The sequence below is a fragment of the Myxocyprinus asiaticus genome, chromosome 46 (genome assembly GCF_019703515.2).
Source record: "Myxocyprinus asiaticus isolate MX2 ecotype Aquarium Trade chromosome 46, UBuf_Myxa_2, whole genome shotgun sequence".
Lineage (NCBI taxonomy): Eukaryota > Metazoa > Chordata > Actinopteri > Cypriniformes > Catostomidae > Myxocyprinus > Myxocyprinus asiaticus.
Window position 1 is genome coordinate 15,392,927 of NC_059389.1, and position 17,501 is coordinate 15,410,427.

A 17,501-nucleotide genomic window follows, 5' to 3' on the forward strand; every position below is an offset into this window, starting at 1 on the left:
CTTAGGGTAATTGTTGTGCTGGAAAGTCCAAGAGCATCCCATGCGATGCTTTCGTGCAGAAGAATGCAAATTGTCTGCCAGTATTTTCTGATAACATGCTGCATTCATCTTGCCATCAATTTTCACAAGATTCCCCATGCCTTTAGAGCTCCCCCGCCCCCCCAAAACATCAGTGAGCCACCACCATGCTTCACAGTGGGGATGGTATTCTTTTCACTATAGGCCTTGTTGACCCCTCTCTAAACATAGTGCTTATGGTTGTGACCATAAAGCTCTATTTTGGTCTCATCACTCCAAATTACAGTGTGCCAGAAGCTATGAGGCGTGTCAAGGTGTTGTCGGGCATATTGTAACCGGGCTTTTTTGTGGCATTGGCGCAGTAAAGGCCTCTTTCTGGCAACTCGAACATGCAGCTCATTTTGGTTCAAGTATCGTCTGGTTGTGCTCCTTGAAACAACCACACCGTCTTTTTCCAGAGCAGCCTGTATTTCTCCTGAGGTTACCTGTGGGTTTTTCTTTGTATCCCGAACAATTCTTCTGGCAGTTGTGGCTGAAATCTTTCTTGGTCTACCTGACCTTGGCTTGGTATCAAGAGATCCCTGAATTTTCCACTTCTTAATAAGTGATTGAACAGTGCTGTCTGGCATTTTCAAGGCTTTGGATATCTTTTTATATCCTTTTCCATCTTTATAAAGTTCCATTACCTTGTTACACAGGTCTTTTGACAATTCCTTTCTGCTCCCCTTGGCTCATTGTCTAGCCTGCTCAGTGCATCCATGTGAGAGCTAACAAACTCATTGACTATTTATACACAGGCACTAATTGCAATTTAAAAAGCCACAGGTGTGGGAAATTAACCTTTAATTGCCATTTAAACCTGTGTGTGTCACCTTGTGTGTCTGTAACAAGGCCAAACATTCAAGGGTATGTTATCATTATGATTTAAAAAGGAGCCAAACAACTATGTGATGATAAATGGCTTCATATGATCACTATCCTTAAATAAAAGACAGTTTTTTTGCATGATCAGTCATATTTTCAAAATCAATGCCAAAATTTCACAATTTCTGCCAGGGTATGCAAACTTTGAGCACAACTGTAGTTGTACAGGTACAGGTGTACCTAATAAAGTGGTCAGTGAATGTATATATATACTGTATATGTATATATACTGTATATATAAATTAATTACAATTTAAGTGTCATGTTTTACTGTATATCTTTGACACACGCTCACTTTCTCTCTTTCTCTTTTTCCCATTCACTGTGCACCAGGTTACTTTGGGAGAGATTGTGTGGATGCATGTCTCTTAAATCCTTGTGAACACACTTCCACCTGTGTGCGCAAACCCGGCACCAAGCATGGCTACAGCTGTGAGTGTGGACACAATTACTACGGCCAATACTGCGAGCACAAGTGAGGCTTTCTCTTATGTTTTGGCTCATTCATTCATTCATTCATTCACTCATTCATAGGGTTGGGAATCAAGAACCAGTATAAAAAGCTAGACAGCATAACGTATAGAACAGAGCACAGGTGTCTCCAGAAGTTCTTTTTAACTTGAAACAGCATCTAAAAAAATGTAGCGCTCATGTACAAGATGCTGAAAAAACAGCAAAGTAGTGCAACAGTCAAGGACGTCGGCCTAGAAAAACAATTGAAAAACAGTGCAGATGGATGCAAAAGTGTGTTAGGTGTGAATGGCCGCTTACTGGGAAATGTGTACTTAAAGGGATAGTTCACCCCAAAAACAAAAATTCTCATCATTACTCACCCTCATGCCATCCCATATGTGTATGCTATTCTTTCTTCTGCTGAACACAAGCAAAGATTTTTAGAAGAATATTTCAGCTCTGTAGGTCCTCACAATGCAAGTGAATGGGTACCAAAAATTTGAAGCTCCAAAAACCATATAAAGGCAGCATAAAAGTAATCCAGTGGTTAAATCCGTATCTTCAGAAGTTATATGATAGGTGTGGGTGAGAAAAAGATAAATATTTGAGTCCTTTTTTTACTATAAATTCTCCTTCCTGCCAAGTAGGTGGCAATATACACATATAATGCAAATCACCAAAAACAAAGAAGAAAGTGAAAGTGTAGATTGATAGTAAAAAGGATTTAAATATTGATCTGTTTCTCACCCACACCTATCATATCACTTCTGAAGATATGGATTAAACCACTGGAGTCTTATGGATTACTTTTATGCTGCCTTTGTGTTTTTGGAGCTCCAAAATTTGGTACCCATTCACTTGCATTGTGAGGACCAACAGAGCTGAGATATTTTTCTAAAAATCTTCATTTATGTTCAGCAGAAGAAAGAAAGTCATACACATCTTGAATGGCATGAGTGTGAGTAAATGATGAGAGAAGTTAAATTTTTGGGTGAATTATCCCTTTAAAGGTGCTGTAAGCGATTTTAGTGAAGCGTTCAGGTGACTGAGCCGTTGATTTAGCCACGCCTCCTCATTCCAAAACTCCAAAGATAATTCTGAGACAAAAACAGAGCAAAACAGCAGCATTGTTTGTTCCTGTGTTTGTCAAATTCAACAGTGACACCATAGCGCCCTCAATTGACAAACATTATGAATCATAGCCTCAATGATCCGCATCAAATGAGAAGGAGCTAAATGATAGGCAGGTGACAAGCGACGTTTTTATTTGCTGTTTACAAAGTCTACAGCTGTCACAGAGACCGGAGAGATATCTCGGGACACTTATTTCATTAATATCTTTAAGGGAGTATGAAAATTGTTTGCATACTTTTCCATGAAAAAATCGCTTATAGCACCTTTAAGGTTTGTAAAACTTAAATCAGTCTATGTATTGACTTGTTGTTGATACTGTATAACAATGTGTAGTCTAAGATTCAGAAAATGTTTTTGTAGTAATAAATTATACTTTGATTAAAAAATTTAATCTTAAAATATAATACCAAAATGTGTTTTTGCTCTGTATATTTGAATATACAGAATAGTCCAGTATATTGTATAGACCTTTTTTTGAGGTGGGGATGTTTCTTCAAAAGTACTAAAATAATTGTTAATGAAATCATTAATTGGAATTGAAATCAGTTGTTAAATTCCGTACAATTACCATCCCTTTTAATTCATTCATTCATTCATGCATGTATTCATTCCTTCATTCATTCAATCATTTATTCATTCATTCATTCAGTCATTCATTATCCTTCATCTTCCCTGCCTAACTGGCAAGAAATGCATGCCTCTTAATTTCAGGACTTTAACATAAAAGAAAAGATCCATGTTAACATTTTAATTTTTAGTTTTGTAATTGGTGAGGATTAGGAAAGTACTGGTGGACCTAAGGCATGGTACATGCTGAAACATGCTCACTGAAAGCAGCTTTACAATTTGATGGTCTGTTTCTTAAATTGCCAGTGCTTAACAAATCAAACAAAGTAACAAACACTCGAAGGCTATGCTAGGAGGTGTTGAAAGCTGTCACAGCAAATGCTGCAAGTGTTTGTGAGGAGCTTTTAATTCTGGCCTTGTTATTCAGGATGTCTCTGATGCCCAAACTTATTTTTTTATTTTGCAACACATAAAAAAGACAGACTGTTGGAATGAGCCAGTACTTGGCCAGACTTTCATCCATTAAAGATAAGCTGTTTTTTTAGCAAAGCCCCTTGAATTTTAAATATTATTTAAAAAAAAACCTTTTGAAATTATTTAGTTTCAGTGACTTTTTAAAAAATAATGAAATATTCTATTATAAATTCTAAAAAAGAAAGAAGGCTTGGAATGATATATTGCTTTTGCACAGGCAATTCCATGTTTGCCTCCCAGTCAGATCCGTTTGCTTTGATTTTACAGTCCAATTTTATGTCAGATTTCAAAGCAAATCCTTTTTCAGTTCAGTCTGTTCAAGCTGTGTCTCAGTTCTTCAGTGAGAATTTTACACTGTCTGTGTCTCATTCTGTGAAGTTTGAAGTGCATTCTGATTCATCTCTAATTTAAATGGTCTTTTGCTAGACACTATTGCACTCTTATATTTCTCTTTCTCCTTTGCGATTATGTGCGCACACACACAGAGGGGACCAGCCTTGTGCTCGTGGCTGGTGGGGATACCCGACCTGTGGGCCCTGTAACTGCGATGTCAGCAAAGGCTTCAAAAGGGACTGTAATAAAACCACAGGAGAGTGTAGCTGCAAGGTACATTGCAAGTGATTACATGCTCCAAATTCAAAAAAAAAATTCACAACACAGGAAGTGGAGTGACAGTAGGCATTTTAAATAGTTTATCAACAATCCTCTAGCATCTTAATTTTACTAGAAACAAATTCATATTATTTAAAGTAGTGTCATATATTGAAAGAACTCAAACTTATCACTATGTACAACAACATTTAAACAATTTTTGCTTGTCTTCCTTAATCACAGGTTAATACTTTTAAGATATTTTTTTTTTATTCATGATTTTTCAGGACAATTACTACCTGCCTCCTGGTGGGGACACTTGCTACCCTTGCGATTGTTTCCACCTTGGGGCACATTCCCGAACATGTGACCATGTGACTGGTCAGTGCGCCTGTAAGATGGGTGTGGTGGGCCGCCAGTGCAACTGTTGTGACAACCCCTTCGCAGAGGTGACGGTCGGGGGATGTGTGGGTATGTATGCAGTCAATCACCCAAACACTCAAATAGTCCATATGACTAAAGCAAAACTTTAACGTTTAAAAATGCACTGTATAGCAAAGGCAGAATTTTCAGGAATTATGTTGGACAGCCTTATAACTGAAAATTATAAAGCAAAAAAATATAAAAGCTGTTTTTGATTGTAGATTATATATGCATGCACAGCATGACAAAAAGTAAGTGCAATAATCTCTTTATGAGTGCCTTCTCTAATTATGAGCAGAAAACTTTCATGTCAGGATGGAGTATGTGTAATGATTTCTCAGAGCAGAAATGACGGCCATCATTAAGACTTCCAATCACAAGGCTTGTTAGTGACACTAAACAACATCTGTTAGGCCTGATTTTCCTTGCTCTCTCTCCGTCTCAGTTTCTCTCTATTTTATGTTATTTAGTGGTTTATGATGGCTGTCCCAAAGCCTTTAAAGATGGTATCTGGTGGCCCAGGACTAAGTTTGATGGCCCTGCAGCCACTAACTGCCCAAAAGGATCCAGTGGTGAGTCAAAACTTTAGACAAATGTTTCATGTACTAATTCAAGAACCTACACTACCAGTCAAAAGTTTGGACACACTGACTTTATGATTTATCTGTGTGGTCTCACAGGCACAGCTTTCCGTCATTGCAGCAATAATAAAGGTTGGCTTCCACCAGAGCTCTTCAACTGCACTTCCCTCAGCTTCTCAAAGCTGAAGAAAGAGGTTTGTGTCTCCTTTTTGTGTGTTGATTCGATCCTGAATTGTAGTCAAGAGCATCACAAAGAATCACAAATAAGAAGTTCAATGTTTGATTGTGCATTGTCATGGGACTCTTAACATTTAACGACAGCTTAAATGATTCTAGGAGTGGTCAATGTTTCTTTTTTTGGGTAATTTTTTCTTTTTTTGACTTAGAGTGAGGATCTTCATACTAATGCTTCTCGAATGGATGGAGAAAGAACAAAAAGCCTGGCAGGCCTGCTGCACTCTGCCATTGTCCACACTGATCGTCTTTTTGGAAATGACGTGAAGACCGCCTATCACCTGCTGACCAGTGTCTTAGAACATGAGAGTCTGCAGCAGGGCTTTGAGCTCACTGCCACTCATGATTCAGACTTCAATGAGGTACAGATGCACTTTCAGCACTTTCTTTTTTGTATTTTTGATTTTTTTTTTTTTTAACAGTTCGAACAGGTGTGTTTTACACTTGAGAGTATGGAACACAAAATTTATTTCTTTGAATTTTAAGTGCATTTTAAAAGATAGCCTTGCTGGAAAAACAGGTCATAACAGCATAAGGTGGTCTAACTGGTTTTGGAACATGGTTTGGAACGTGGATTGTTTCAGGTCCAAAGTGGTCTTCTAGCTCCAACTAGCCTGACCAAGATGGTCAACCGGTACAGCGATCTACCATTTAAAGCTGGTTTTGCTGGATTTTCCAGCAGGGTATCCTTTACAGTTCATATCTAAAAGAAATCCAGTGCCCTAAGGCCAGCACGTATATTGATATTTATATACACTAACTAAGGACTTTATTAGGAACATTATGGTCCTAATAAAGTGCCCGACATGGTCTTCTACTGTTGTAGCCATCTGCCTCAAGGTTCGATGTGTTGTGCATTCTGAGATGGTATTTTGCTCACGACAATTGAACAGAGCAGTTATCTGAGTTACCGTAGCCTTTCTGTCTGCTCGAACCAGTCTGGCCATTCTCCATTCACCTCTCTCATCAGCAAGGCTTTTCTGTCCGCAGAACTGCCGCTCACTGGGTGTTTTTTGTTTTTGGAACCATTTTTTAAAATTATTTTTTTATTTATTTGGAATGCCCAATTTCCAGTGTGCTTTTTTTTAAGTCCTCGTGGTCGCGTAGTGATTGGCTTCAGTCCGGGTGGCGGAGGACGAATCCCAGTTGCCTCCGCGTCTGAGACCGTCAACCCGTGCATCTTATCACGTGGCTTGTTGAGCATGTTGACACGGAGACATAGCGCGTGTGGAGGCTTCACGCCATCCACCGTGGCAACCACGCTCAACTCACCACGCACCCCACCGAGAACGAACCACATTATAGTGACCACGAGGAGGTTACCCCATGTGACTGTACGCTCCCTAGCAACTGGGCCAATTTGGTTGCTTAGGAGACCTGGCTGGAGTCACTCAGCACGCCCTGGGATTCTAACTAGCGAACTAGCGAACTCCAGGGGTGGTAGCCAGCGTATTTTACCACTGAGCTACCCAAGCCACCCGTTTTTGGCACCATTCTGAATAAACTCTAGAGTTGTGCGTGAAAATCCCAGGAGATCAGCAGTTACAGAAATATTTAAACCAGCCCATCTGGCACCAAAATCATGCCATGGTCGAAATCACAGAGATCACATTTTTTCCCCATTTTGATGGTTGATGTGGACATTAACTGAAGCTCCTGACCCATATCTGCATGATTTTATGTATTACACTGCTGCCACACGGTTGGCTGATTAGATCATTTCAGTAATAATTAGGTACACAGGTGTTGCTAATAGAGTGCTCAGTGAGCATATTTACAATATTAACATAAAACTGTTGGAAGTAAAATACATGATACCTATTTGATAAACCTTCAAGTTCTAGTGATGGAGATTTAGATTTATCCCAGTGACTTTTTACCAAATAGAATCGTTTATTGATCCGTTCATTCACTATTTCTGCAGAGTAGCGAGTAGGTGGTGACAAATGAATGTCTTTTATGTGTTATTATGAGCGAGTCAAAACACATAATTTTTTATTAAATTTATTTGTTAATAACAAATGAGTTGTTCATAAGCGAAACATTGGAAGTGAACGTGAATGATTTGTTTACATTAAAGATTCGTTTTAAAACAAATTCTTTCACAAATGAAACACTACATCTTTCACTTCACAAGAATCTGACACAAAGTGCAATACTTAACCCACATTTTTAGAGATTACAGTTAAATCCCAAAGTATTTTTCAAGCTTGTAAATACTTCTAAAATTGTGCTTTAGCTTGTCGCCAATAACTACAGCAGGGCTCTTTGACTATCCAATTCTGTTCAGTTAATAATTTGTACATGGCACATCAATTGATTTAGATGAAATTGCTGTGCTGCTTATTAACATCAGTATGCTCTCTGTGCAAAACTCAGCAAAGCTATTGCCAATTAATGGACCACAGTCCATATTAAGATAGGAGCCAGCATGTTGAAGCTTTTTCTGGCCATATTTCAGCTACCCTAGTTTCCCAAACATGACCTGGCACCGTTTAGGCGCACATACAGTACAGTATTCATGTCTCATTCAATCAGATGTATTTTAGCTGCTAATCTCCCAATGTAGAGAAGAGATGAGCCACAGCAGTTGATACAGAGGTTTGTCAGCTCATTAGGCACAATGACATGGATGTTAATGTCTGATAATTCCTTTAGCTCCATTTGTGCCAAAGTTTAAAATATTTTCAGGACCAGGAAAGGCCCCAATTTCCTTACTAAATGGGAGTTTTAGGAAGGAGTAAAAAATAAACATTTTACTTATATTCTGTGTTAAAATTATTTGTGACAAGTAACAATTCTGCATTAAACTGTCTTTATATCTGGATAATCTGGCCCTTGAATGAAAGTACACCTGAGTGACAGGCTTTCACTAACTATAGGCTTTACTCAGTGGCAGACTGGGAAGAGAAATCGGCCCTGGATTTTACATAGAAACAGGACCAAAAGTTGTTGAGCGGGCGGGGGAGTTCCTCGCGGTGCCGTTTTGTGGCCCTCTTCAGCCTGTCGCGGCCCATTCAGCATAACGCGGCAGCCTGTTTCAGCTTATCGCGGCCCGTTCAGCACCGTTTTGTGGCCGGCCCACTTGGAGAAGTCCCGGTTCTCCCTATGGCCTGTCTGCCACTGGCTTTAGTAATTTATTTATGTACACTGCCTGGCCAAAAAAAGTTGCACACTCTAATATTTCGCTGGACCGCCTTTAGCTTTGATTACGGCGTGCATTCGTTGTGGCATTGTTTCGACAACCTTATGCAACGTCACAAAAAAATTTTCTGTCCAGAGTTGCATCAATTTTTGGCTGAGATTTTATTGATATTGATGACAGGAGAGTCGAACGACTCCGTAAAGTCTTCTCCAGCACATCCCAAAGACTTTCAATGGGGTTAAGGTCAGGACTAAGGTGGTGGCCAATTCATGTGTGAAAATGATTCTTCATGCTCCGTGAACCACTCTTTCACAATTTGAGCCTGATGAATCTTGGCATTGTCATCCTGGAATATGCCTGTGCCGTCAGGGAAGAAAAAAATCCATTGATGGGATAACCTGGTCATTCAGTACATTCAGGTATTCAGCTGACTTTATATTATTGCTACATAATGTTGCTGAGCCTAGACCTGACCAATGGAAGGAACCCCAGATTATAACGATGCCTCCAGAGGCTTGTACTGTGGGCACTATGCATGGCAGGTGCATCGCTTCATGCACTTCCCTTCTTACCCTGATGCGCCTGTCGCTTTGGAATAGAGTAAATCTGGACTCATCAGACCACATGATCTTTTTCTATTGCTCCACAGTCCAATCTATATGCTCCCTAGCAAATTGAATTAAGTTTTTCCGATTAGCATCACTGACAAGTGGCTTAATAAACAGGTTCACTCTTTAACATTTAACAATAAGCAATAAAAGAAAAGAAAAGAAAAAGTTTTTTTTATTTATTTTTTTATTTATGAGGCATTTAGCATACTTTTAAGGATAACATTTTTAAGAGGTCATAAGCATCCTAAGTGCAAAAATAGATTTAAACACACGATCTTACTTACCATGCACACAATCAGTTGAAATCTTGTTTATACTGTATATCTAGGAGATGTATATTAACTAAACGGTATTTTGAGCCCAAAGTGGGTGGTAATTGGCCAGTAATATTGAATTATTATTATGTAAACTCTTAAGTTTTAGCTTTTGGTCTTGTGAAATAGATCCTCACATTTGTTTGGTTTGTGTATTTTGTGGTAGAACATTATTAAAGCTGGAAGTGCGATCCTTGACCCGGTCAACAAGGAGCACTGGGATAAGATACAGCACTCTGATGGGGGAACGCCCTACCTGCTGCGCCATTTTGAAGAGTACGGCAACACTCTGGTACAGAACATGAGGAAGACCTACCTTAGACCCTTCACCATCGTCACTGACAACATGAGTTAGTATTGGATCCTTTTCCCATAACCTGTCTTGCTCAGTATTGACTGTGTGTTTAGAACAAATATATTTACTCACTTTCTTCATGTTTAAGTTGTTGCTGTAGATTATCTGGACTCTACCACAGACCAGGCTAAGATCCCTCACTTTCAGGAGATCAGGAAGGTGTACTCAGAAGAGCTGGAGTCATTTATTCTCTTCCCAAACCTAATTGCCATGCCAAAAAAGAGCAAAGGTTGGCACTTCACTCCAACTAGACTAATTTCCTTATGTTGTCAGTAGTATTAATGGAAAAGTGCATTGTTCAAACAAAAACATTTCAATTTTTTAATTATTGAGTAAACTTTAGTTGCATTTACTATAGATCTGTTCACCATGGAGCCCCCATCCCAGATTGAAGCAACCAAGGCTTACACTTTTGAAGATGGGTCAGATTTTGTTGATCCAGCACCATCCATGAAGAAAAGACGCCATGCGGAACCAACTGACCCACCTGCTGTAGTCATGGTGATGATCTACAGGTCTCTGGGTCGGCTCCTTCCAGAGAGCTATGATCCGGACCGGCGCAGCCTTAGGTACAACTTGAGCCCTATGATTTTACATAAAAACAACAGATTTCCTTATCCAGTAGATGCAGTGCTAATGAAACCAACAACTTATATCAATATTATTTCAACAATAATGTCATGACAATGGGCTGTTATAGATAAATGTATGCTTGAATACTTAAAGGAACAGTTCACCCAAAAATGAAAATTATCTCACCATTTACTTACCCTCATGCCAAATGTATATGACTTTCTTTCTTCTGCAGAACACAAAGGTTTTTAGAAAAATATTTAAGCTCTGTAGGTCCATACAATGCAAGTGAATGGTGACCAATATTTTGAAGCTCCAAAAAGCACATAAATGCAGCATAAAAGTAATCTATAAAACTCCAGTGGTTTAATCCATGTCTTCTGAAGAAATCCAGTTGGTTTTGGGAGGAGAGAGGACCAAAATGTAATTCAGTTTTCACTATATATCTTGACATCTGCAGTCTCCTTGGCGATCATGATTTCAAGCTCGATTACACTTCCTAGCGCCAACTGGCGTTCTGCGCATGCGTCAAGCACTAGGAAGTGTAAATGAGCTTGAAAACATGATCATGCCTAGAGACTGCAATGGTACAATGCACATTGATAAAGGAGTGACATTTTGGTCTGATCTCACCCACAGTCGATTGGATCACTTCAGAAGACATGGGGTGTTTCTCAATTCTAAGAACGCAAAGAACAGACTTGCATTCTCGTGGAGACCGGTCTTGTCAAGCACCTTGGAAGAATGAACTCGGAATGACAAGAGGACATATAACGCATCTATTGCGAGCTTTGAGATGTGCTGCGATCTCCCTGCAATTAACCGTAACAGCACATTTGAAGCCAGTGAGATAATTTCTGGCATTATCACACCAGTGACAACATTATTATCATCCCACCAGTGAGGTTTTGAAGGACTAGTGACACGTTAAACACTTGTTTCCTTCATGTGTTTATTGCTATATTAAAATAATAACAAAACAACAAATGTTGACGGAGTATGACAATACTCAAAAGCTGTCTGACTTTCGCAAGATTACAGTGGGAAACTGTTGAGGTAAAACCACTTACAGTATATATGATATAGTGGGTAAAATACAATGATAAATGTCCTTTGTCTGCCACCGTAGTACCGGGTTCTTGCCCACAAGTCACCATCCAATGCATCCTTGATATTCGGCCTTATCAAGAACACATCCGTGTAATATTATGCATTCTCTGTACTTGCATTCTTGAGGATTGGAATTGAACTTCAGCAGTGGATGATGATGTCGAACGAGTCCACGAGAATGTAAAAACACAAAAGAACGCACAATGAGAAACAGCTATGGATTAAACCACTGGAGTCGTATGGATTACTTTGATGCTGCCTTCATGTGATTTTTGGAGCTTGAAAGTTTTGGACACCATTCACTTGCATTGTATGGACCTACAAAGCTGAAATATTCTTCTAAAAATCTTCGTTTGTGTTCTGCAAAAGATGAAAGTCATACACATCTGAGATGGCATGATTGGGAGTAAATGATGAGAGATTTTTATTTTTGGGTAAACTATTCCTTCTATTACATTAATGCATAGTATGCATCCAGGATAATACTGATAGATTAAGATGTCTGGTCCTCTACATGTCCGCAGACTGCCCACTCGTCCTGTCATCAACACCCCTATAGTGAGTGTGGTGGTCCACAGAGAGGGAGAACCAATAACTAACCCCCTCCAAAGACCCATCACTCTAAACTTCAGGCTCCTGGAGACCCACGAGAGGAGCAAACCTGTGTGCGTCTACTGGAACCACTCCATCCTGTAAGTAACTATAGTCTTTAACTATGTCATTCTGTCACACCTAGAAGGAAATTGTCTAACATTTTTTAGTTTGGAGTTTTAGTTTTCTGTTTTATATTTATTGCTGTTCTTTGTTAGGGTTGCTGGTGGAGGCGCCTGGTCTTCTAAAGGCTGTGAGCTGGTCTTCAGGAACTCAACTCACATCAGCTGTCAGTGTAACCACATGAGCAGCTTTGCTGTTCTCATGGACATCTCTAAACGAGAGGTAGGACAAAGATTTAGGAGATGTCTCCATAATTAGTTGTGGTTAATGTGATTGATCTAATTGTATATGTTAATAAATAGGCATTTCATGTGGTTACATTAGTAAAAGCATTTTACATTATTGCCAGTTTCATTTCATCAAACAAGCTTCGATCTATAAACATAATCTTGTTAACTTATTGCATTGTTTTTAACACCATCATGACTGAACCCTTTGTCTTCTCATCCTTAGCATGGTGATGTTCTTCCTCTGAAAGTGGTGACTTACACAACAGTGTCTTCCTCTCTGGTGGCCCTTCTCATCACATTCCTCCTGTTAGCCATCCTCCGCAAGCTACGCTCCAACCTGCACAGCATCCACAAGAACCTGGTGGCCGCCATCTTTCTCTCTGAGCTCATCTTCCTCACCGGCATCAACCAGACTGATAGCCCGGTGAGCAAACAATGAGAGGCTTCAGAACACTAAACAATGAAACCTATTAGTCATTGTTATTACTTAACCTCCTAAGACCCGAACGTGACTGTTGTGTGCATTTTCCATTTCCCTTTTTGATTTGTAACTACAGTAGTAGCACCAAATAAACATGCAAAAAAAACAAAGAAAAAAAATTTCTTGAGCAAATAGTTTTCCTAAAAATGGATGGCAACATATGTGGACAGTGGGACTAAGTTGTGAAATTTTAAATAATACCAAGCTACACAAAATCAGATTCTTTTTTTTTTTTTTTTTTATCAAATTGTTTACTATGTTTACAGGAGTGTTGTTTATTCGTGTTTTTGAGACGTTACAGACATTACATCAGAAATTAGCATAATTAATTCTGATTCAAATGAATGGCCAGTATCATCCAATCACTGCCAACCCTTTTAAAATAAAATTATATATTATAAATTACTGATTACCATTGTCCCATGTCTGCCAAACATACTGAGTGGACCAAACATCATCTGCATCCTGAAACTGAACTTCTGATAGGAAGTTTGTATTGAATGCACTTAGCTGCATTGAGAGCTATAGGTTGCTCCTTTGCTACCTATTTAGTGAATGACTTAACCTCCAGTGTGCTCTCTGTCTGCACTGGTCTCAGAACAGTTTGAAATGCACCTTATTTTCATCCTAACTCCATATAAAGCCTCTGAAAGCTAAATTTTTTTAGCTTTTGGATGAAACCATTGATTCTCAATGAGATAATGCACAGTAAATATAGGATTTCTAAGGAAATAATGTGCTAAAGTACACATTAGTGTACATTGTGTTTAGCAGTGTGGTGTTTCGTGATAAATTGCTCAAATTTAAAAAATGGCATATCGGATGAAATTAGAGACTCTAATCTTTTGACTCAAACAGGTTTCAATGTAAAAACTTAATTAGGTTTCTTACCAGATATAGTTTTGTTGGTGTTTCTCCCAAAGACAAACTCTGCTGTGGTCGGCGCCACGTTGTTTTGTCATATGACTCAATCCGTTGAAAGTTTTTACTTTTTTTTTTTTTTTACCTTTACTTGGCAGCCCAGAGTCTCCTGAACACTCAGTTTAAATGAATTTAAATTATGCATTGCATATAGTGAAGCCAAAATACAATAACCACGCATGTGTACACGGGGTCACATAAGGTTAAAAATAGGTCTTAAAGATCAGAGTTTTCTGAGATAAAAACAGCACTTATACTAAATCCCTTTCTTATCTGATTTGTAGTTTATATGTACAGTAGTGGCCATTCTGCTACATTATTCCTACATGTGCACATTTGCCTGGATGTTTGTGGAGGGGCTGCACATCTATCGCATGCTGACTGAGATGCGTAACATCAACCAGGGCCACATGCGCTTCTACTATGCTATCGGCTGGGGCATACCTGCTATTATAACTGGTATAACAGTCATATACACATACGAACTCATTCACTCACCAGGTCATGTCTTGAATCAGTTGTACCCTTGGCTTTATCCTCTATTTGTCTCTGTTAGGTCTGGCTGTGGGTTTGGATCCTCAGGGTTATGGAAACCCTGACTTCTGCTGGCTCTCTGTTAATGACACTCTCATCTGGAGCATCACTGGACCTATCTCCACAGTAGTGCTGGTAAGCATGTGTGTGTGATAATATATGTGTGTTTTAAAGGAATAGTTCGCCCAAAAATTAAAGTTCTGTCATCATTTACTCACTGTCATACTATCCCAAATCCATATGGCTTTCTCTCTTCCATGGCACTCAAAAGTAGACATTTTGAAGACTGTGCTGGTTGTTCTTTTCCATGCAAGTACAATGAATGGGGACTGAATCTTTCAAGCTTCAAAAAGGACACAAAAGCACCATAAAAGTGTCTACATGACTTGTGCTCTATATTCCAAGTCTTGTGAAGCCATACAAAAAAATTGTGTGAGATATACCGAAGTTTTTGGTGGAACAACTATTCCTTTCTTTTGCACCTCATGGTGGATATTTTCCTTTCCTCCAGCCCCTGTTCTACTAACTGAAGATGTTTTGAACAAAAATCTCTTTATTTAACAGATTAACATAGTTCTGATTGTGCTGGCAGCAAAAGCTTCATGTGGACGGAGGCAGCGAACAGAGAAGTCAGGGGCAATGTAAGTTCCACAAGAGAGTTCACACTTTAAACCGAACAACCCTGTTGATTCAACTGAACCTCTACCAATGTTACAGAGAACACATACAGTTGTGCTCAAAAGTTTGCATACCCTGGCAGAAATTGTGAAATTTTGGCATTGATTTTGAAAATATGACTGATCATGCAAAAAATGAAATAAAAAGTATTTTATTTAAGGATAGTGATCATATGAAGCCATTTATTATTACATAGTTGTTTGACTCCTTTTTAAATCATAATGATAACAGAAATCACCCAAATGGCCCTGATCAAAAGTTTACATACCCTTGAATACAAAAAAAAACCCACAGGTAACCTCAGGAGAAATACAGGCTGCTCTGGAAAAAGACGGTGTGGTTGTTTCAAGGAGCACAATACTTGTTGATCCCTCTCCAAACATAGCACTTATGGTTGTGACCATAAAGCTCTATTTTGGTCTCGTCACTCCAAATTACAGTGTGTCAGAAGCTGTGAGGCGTGTCAAGGTGTTGTCGGGCATATTGTAACCCGGCTGTTTTGTGGCAATGGCTTCTTTCTGGCAACTCGACCATGCAGCTCATTTTTGTTCAAGTATCATCGTACTTGAAACAACCACACCGTCTTTTTCCAGAGCAGCCTGTATTTTTCCTGAGGTTACCTTTTCTTTGTATCCCGAACAATTCTTCTGGCAGTTGTGGCTGAAATCTTTCTTGGTCTACCTGACCTTGGCTTGGTATCAAGAGATCCCTGAATTTTCCACTTCTTAATAAGTGATTGAACAGAACTGACTGGCATTTTCAAGGCTTTGGATATCTTTTTATATCCTTTTCCATCTTTTAAAGTTCCATTACCTTGTTATGCAGGTCTTTTGACAGTTCTTTTCTGCTCCCCATGGCTCAGTATCTAGCCTGCTCAGTGCATCCATGTGAGAGCTAACAAACTCATTGACTATTTATACACAGTCACTAATTGCAATTTAAAAAGCCACAGGTGTGGGAAATTAACCTTTAATTGCCATTTAAACCTGTGTGTGTCACCTTGTGTGTCTGTAACAAGGCCAAACATTCATGGGTATGTAAACTTTTGATCAGGGCCATTTGAGTGATTTCTGTTATCATTATGATTTATAAAGGAGCCAAACAACTATGTGATAATAAATGGCTTCATATGATCACTATCCTTAAATAAAAGACAGTTTTTTTTGCATGATCAGTCATATTTTCAAAATCAATGCCAAAATTTCACAATTTCTGCCAGGGTATGCAAACTTTTTAGCACAACTGTAGGTCTCAAATCAGACATGATTTGAAAACAAAAATGTTTTGTTCTGTTGACCAAACATTACATTTTCTTTTCTCCAGCTCTGCTTTACGAGTGGCCTTTCTCCTTCTATTGCTCATCAGCGCCACCTGGCTGCTGGGTCTAATGGCAGTTAATAGTGATGTGCTGTCCTTCCACTATCTCTTTGCCATTCTCAGCTGCCTACAGGTACAACCAACTAAGTCATATCTTGCATGAATAATATACAGTGTTTGTAAGGACATAAATTTAAACTTGACCAATTTGGGCATGTTATTGTCCCAACTGTATTTTTAGACATGCAGATACAGTAGGTGTATCTCTAACAAACAGGGATGTTTGTTTATTACTAAGAGATATATATATTTTTAATTTCAAGTGAAAAGTATATGTATGTAAAGTGAAGACTCCTTAATTTTTTCTATTCCAGGGTATTTGCATCTTCTTTTTCCACTGTGTTTTCAACAAAGATGTGAGGAGAAACTTGAAAAGTGTCTTTACAGGGAAGAAAGTACCAGTTGATGAGCCCAGTACAACACGAGCTACTTTACTCACTGTGAGTTTGACAAGTTCATTTCTAACAGCTATTTAATCCTTAAATGCATGGGTGTTTCGCCAAACATTATTACATGACTCGGCATGTATATCTATCACAAATGGATCTACAAAATGCCCAGATAGTGTCAAATTTTCAAAGCAAATATTCTGATATAGTTTGATGTTTTATTTTTCATATTTCCAAAAGATGATGCAACAAATCACAGAACAGGTTTCATTACTTCCACACTGAAATTTCATGATACGCAACTGGCTGTCAAACACATATTGAGCTACAAATGACATGACACATAATCTACACAGAAGCTACACATAAGTATTTTCTCAGGTGCATATTGAGTAAAAACAGATGCACAACTTACATAATTGCAGTAGTACACCCAGAGGACAATAGCCATATCATACTGTTCATGTGTTGTACTTGCTTTGTGTGAATGACCCTATGCACTTTTTGTAATTAAGCAATTATAAACATTTATTTTTTGCAATTTTGTCTTTTTTTTTTCTTTTCTTTTTTTTTTTGTTACACTATTCATAAGAGAAAGGGTGAAGAATACTAAAGAGGGGTGGGCATAACTCCAAAAAATGTAGAGTTACAGGGAGTGAATAAGGTCCAA

General features: G+C 38.7%; 1 protein-coding gene across 1 annotated transcript in view; it reads left to right on the plus strand.

Annotated features, from left to right (window-relative positions):
* The window catches only part of celsr1b (cadherin EGF LAG seven-pass G-type receptor 1b), a 79,110-nt gene that overhangs the window by 50,846 nt on the left and 10,763 nt on the right, over nt 1–17,501 (plus strand). The window contains exons 13-29 of the mRNA XM_051689812.1: nt 1,276–1,417; nt 4,056–4,176; nt 4,449–4,632; nt 5,055–5,156; nt 5,265–5,359; nt 5,552–5,761; nt 9,636–9,819; nt 9,913–10,053; nt 10,183–10,393; nt 12,032–12,199; nt 12,317–12,443; nt 12,675–12,875; nt 14,138–14,312; nt 14,410–14,522; nt 14,952–15,028; nt 16,389–16,515; nt 16,757–16,882. Of these exons, the coding sequence (XP_051545772.1) occupies nt 1,276–1,417; nt 4,056–4,176; nt 4,449–4,632; nt 5,055–5,156; nt 5,265–5,359; nt 5,552–5,761; nt 9,636–9,819; nt 9,913–10,053; nt 10,183–10,393; nt 12,032–12,199; nt 12,317–12,443; nt 12,675–12,875; nt 14,138–14,312; nt 14,410–14,522; nt 14,952–15,028; nt 16,389–16,515; nt 16,757–16,882 (2,504 nt within the window). The remainder of the gene's footprint in view (nt 1–1,275; nt 1,418–4,055; nt 4,177–4,448; nt 4,633–5,054; nt 5,157–5,264; nt 5,360–5,551; nt 5,762–9,635; nt 9,820–9,912; nt 10,054–10,182; nt 10,394–12,031; nt 12,200–12,316; nt 12,444–12,674; nt 12,876–14,137; nt 14,313–14,409; nt 14,523–14,951; nt 15,029–16,388; nt 16,516–16,756; nt 16,883–17,501) is intronic.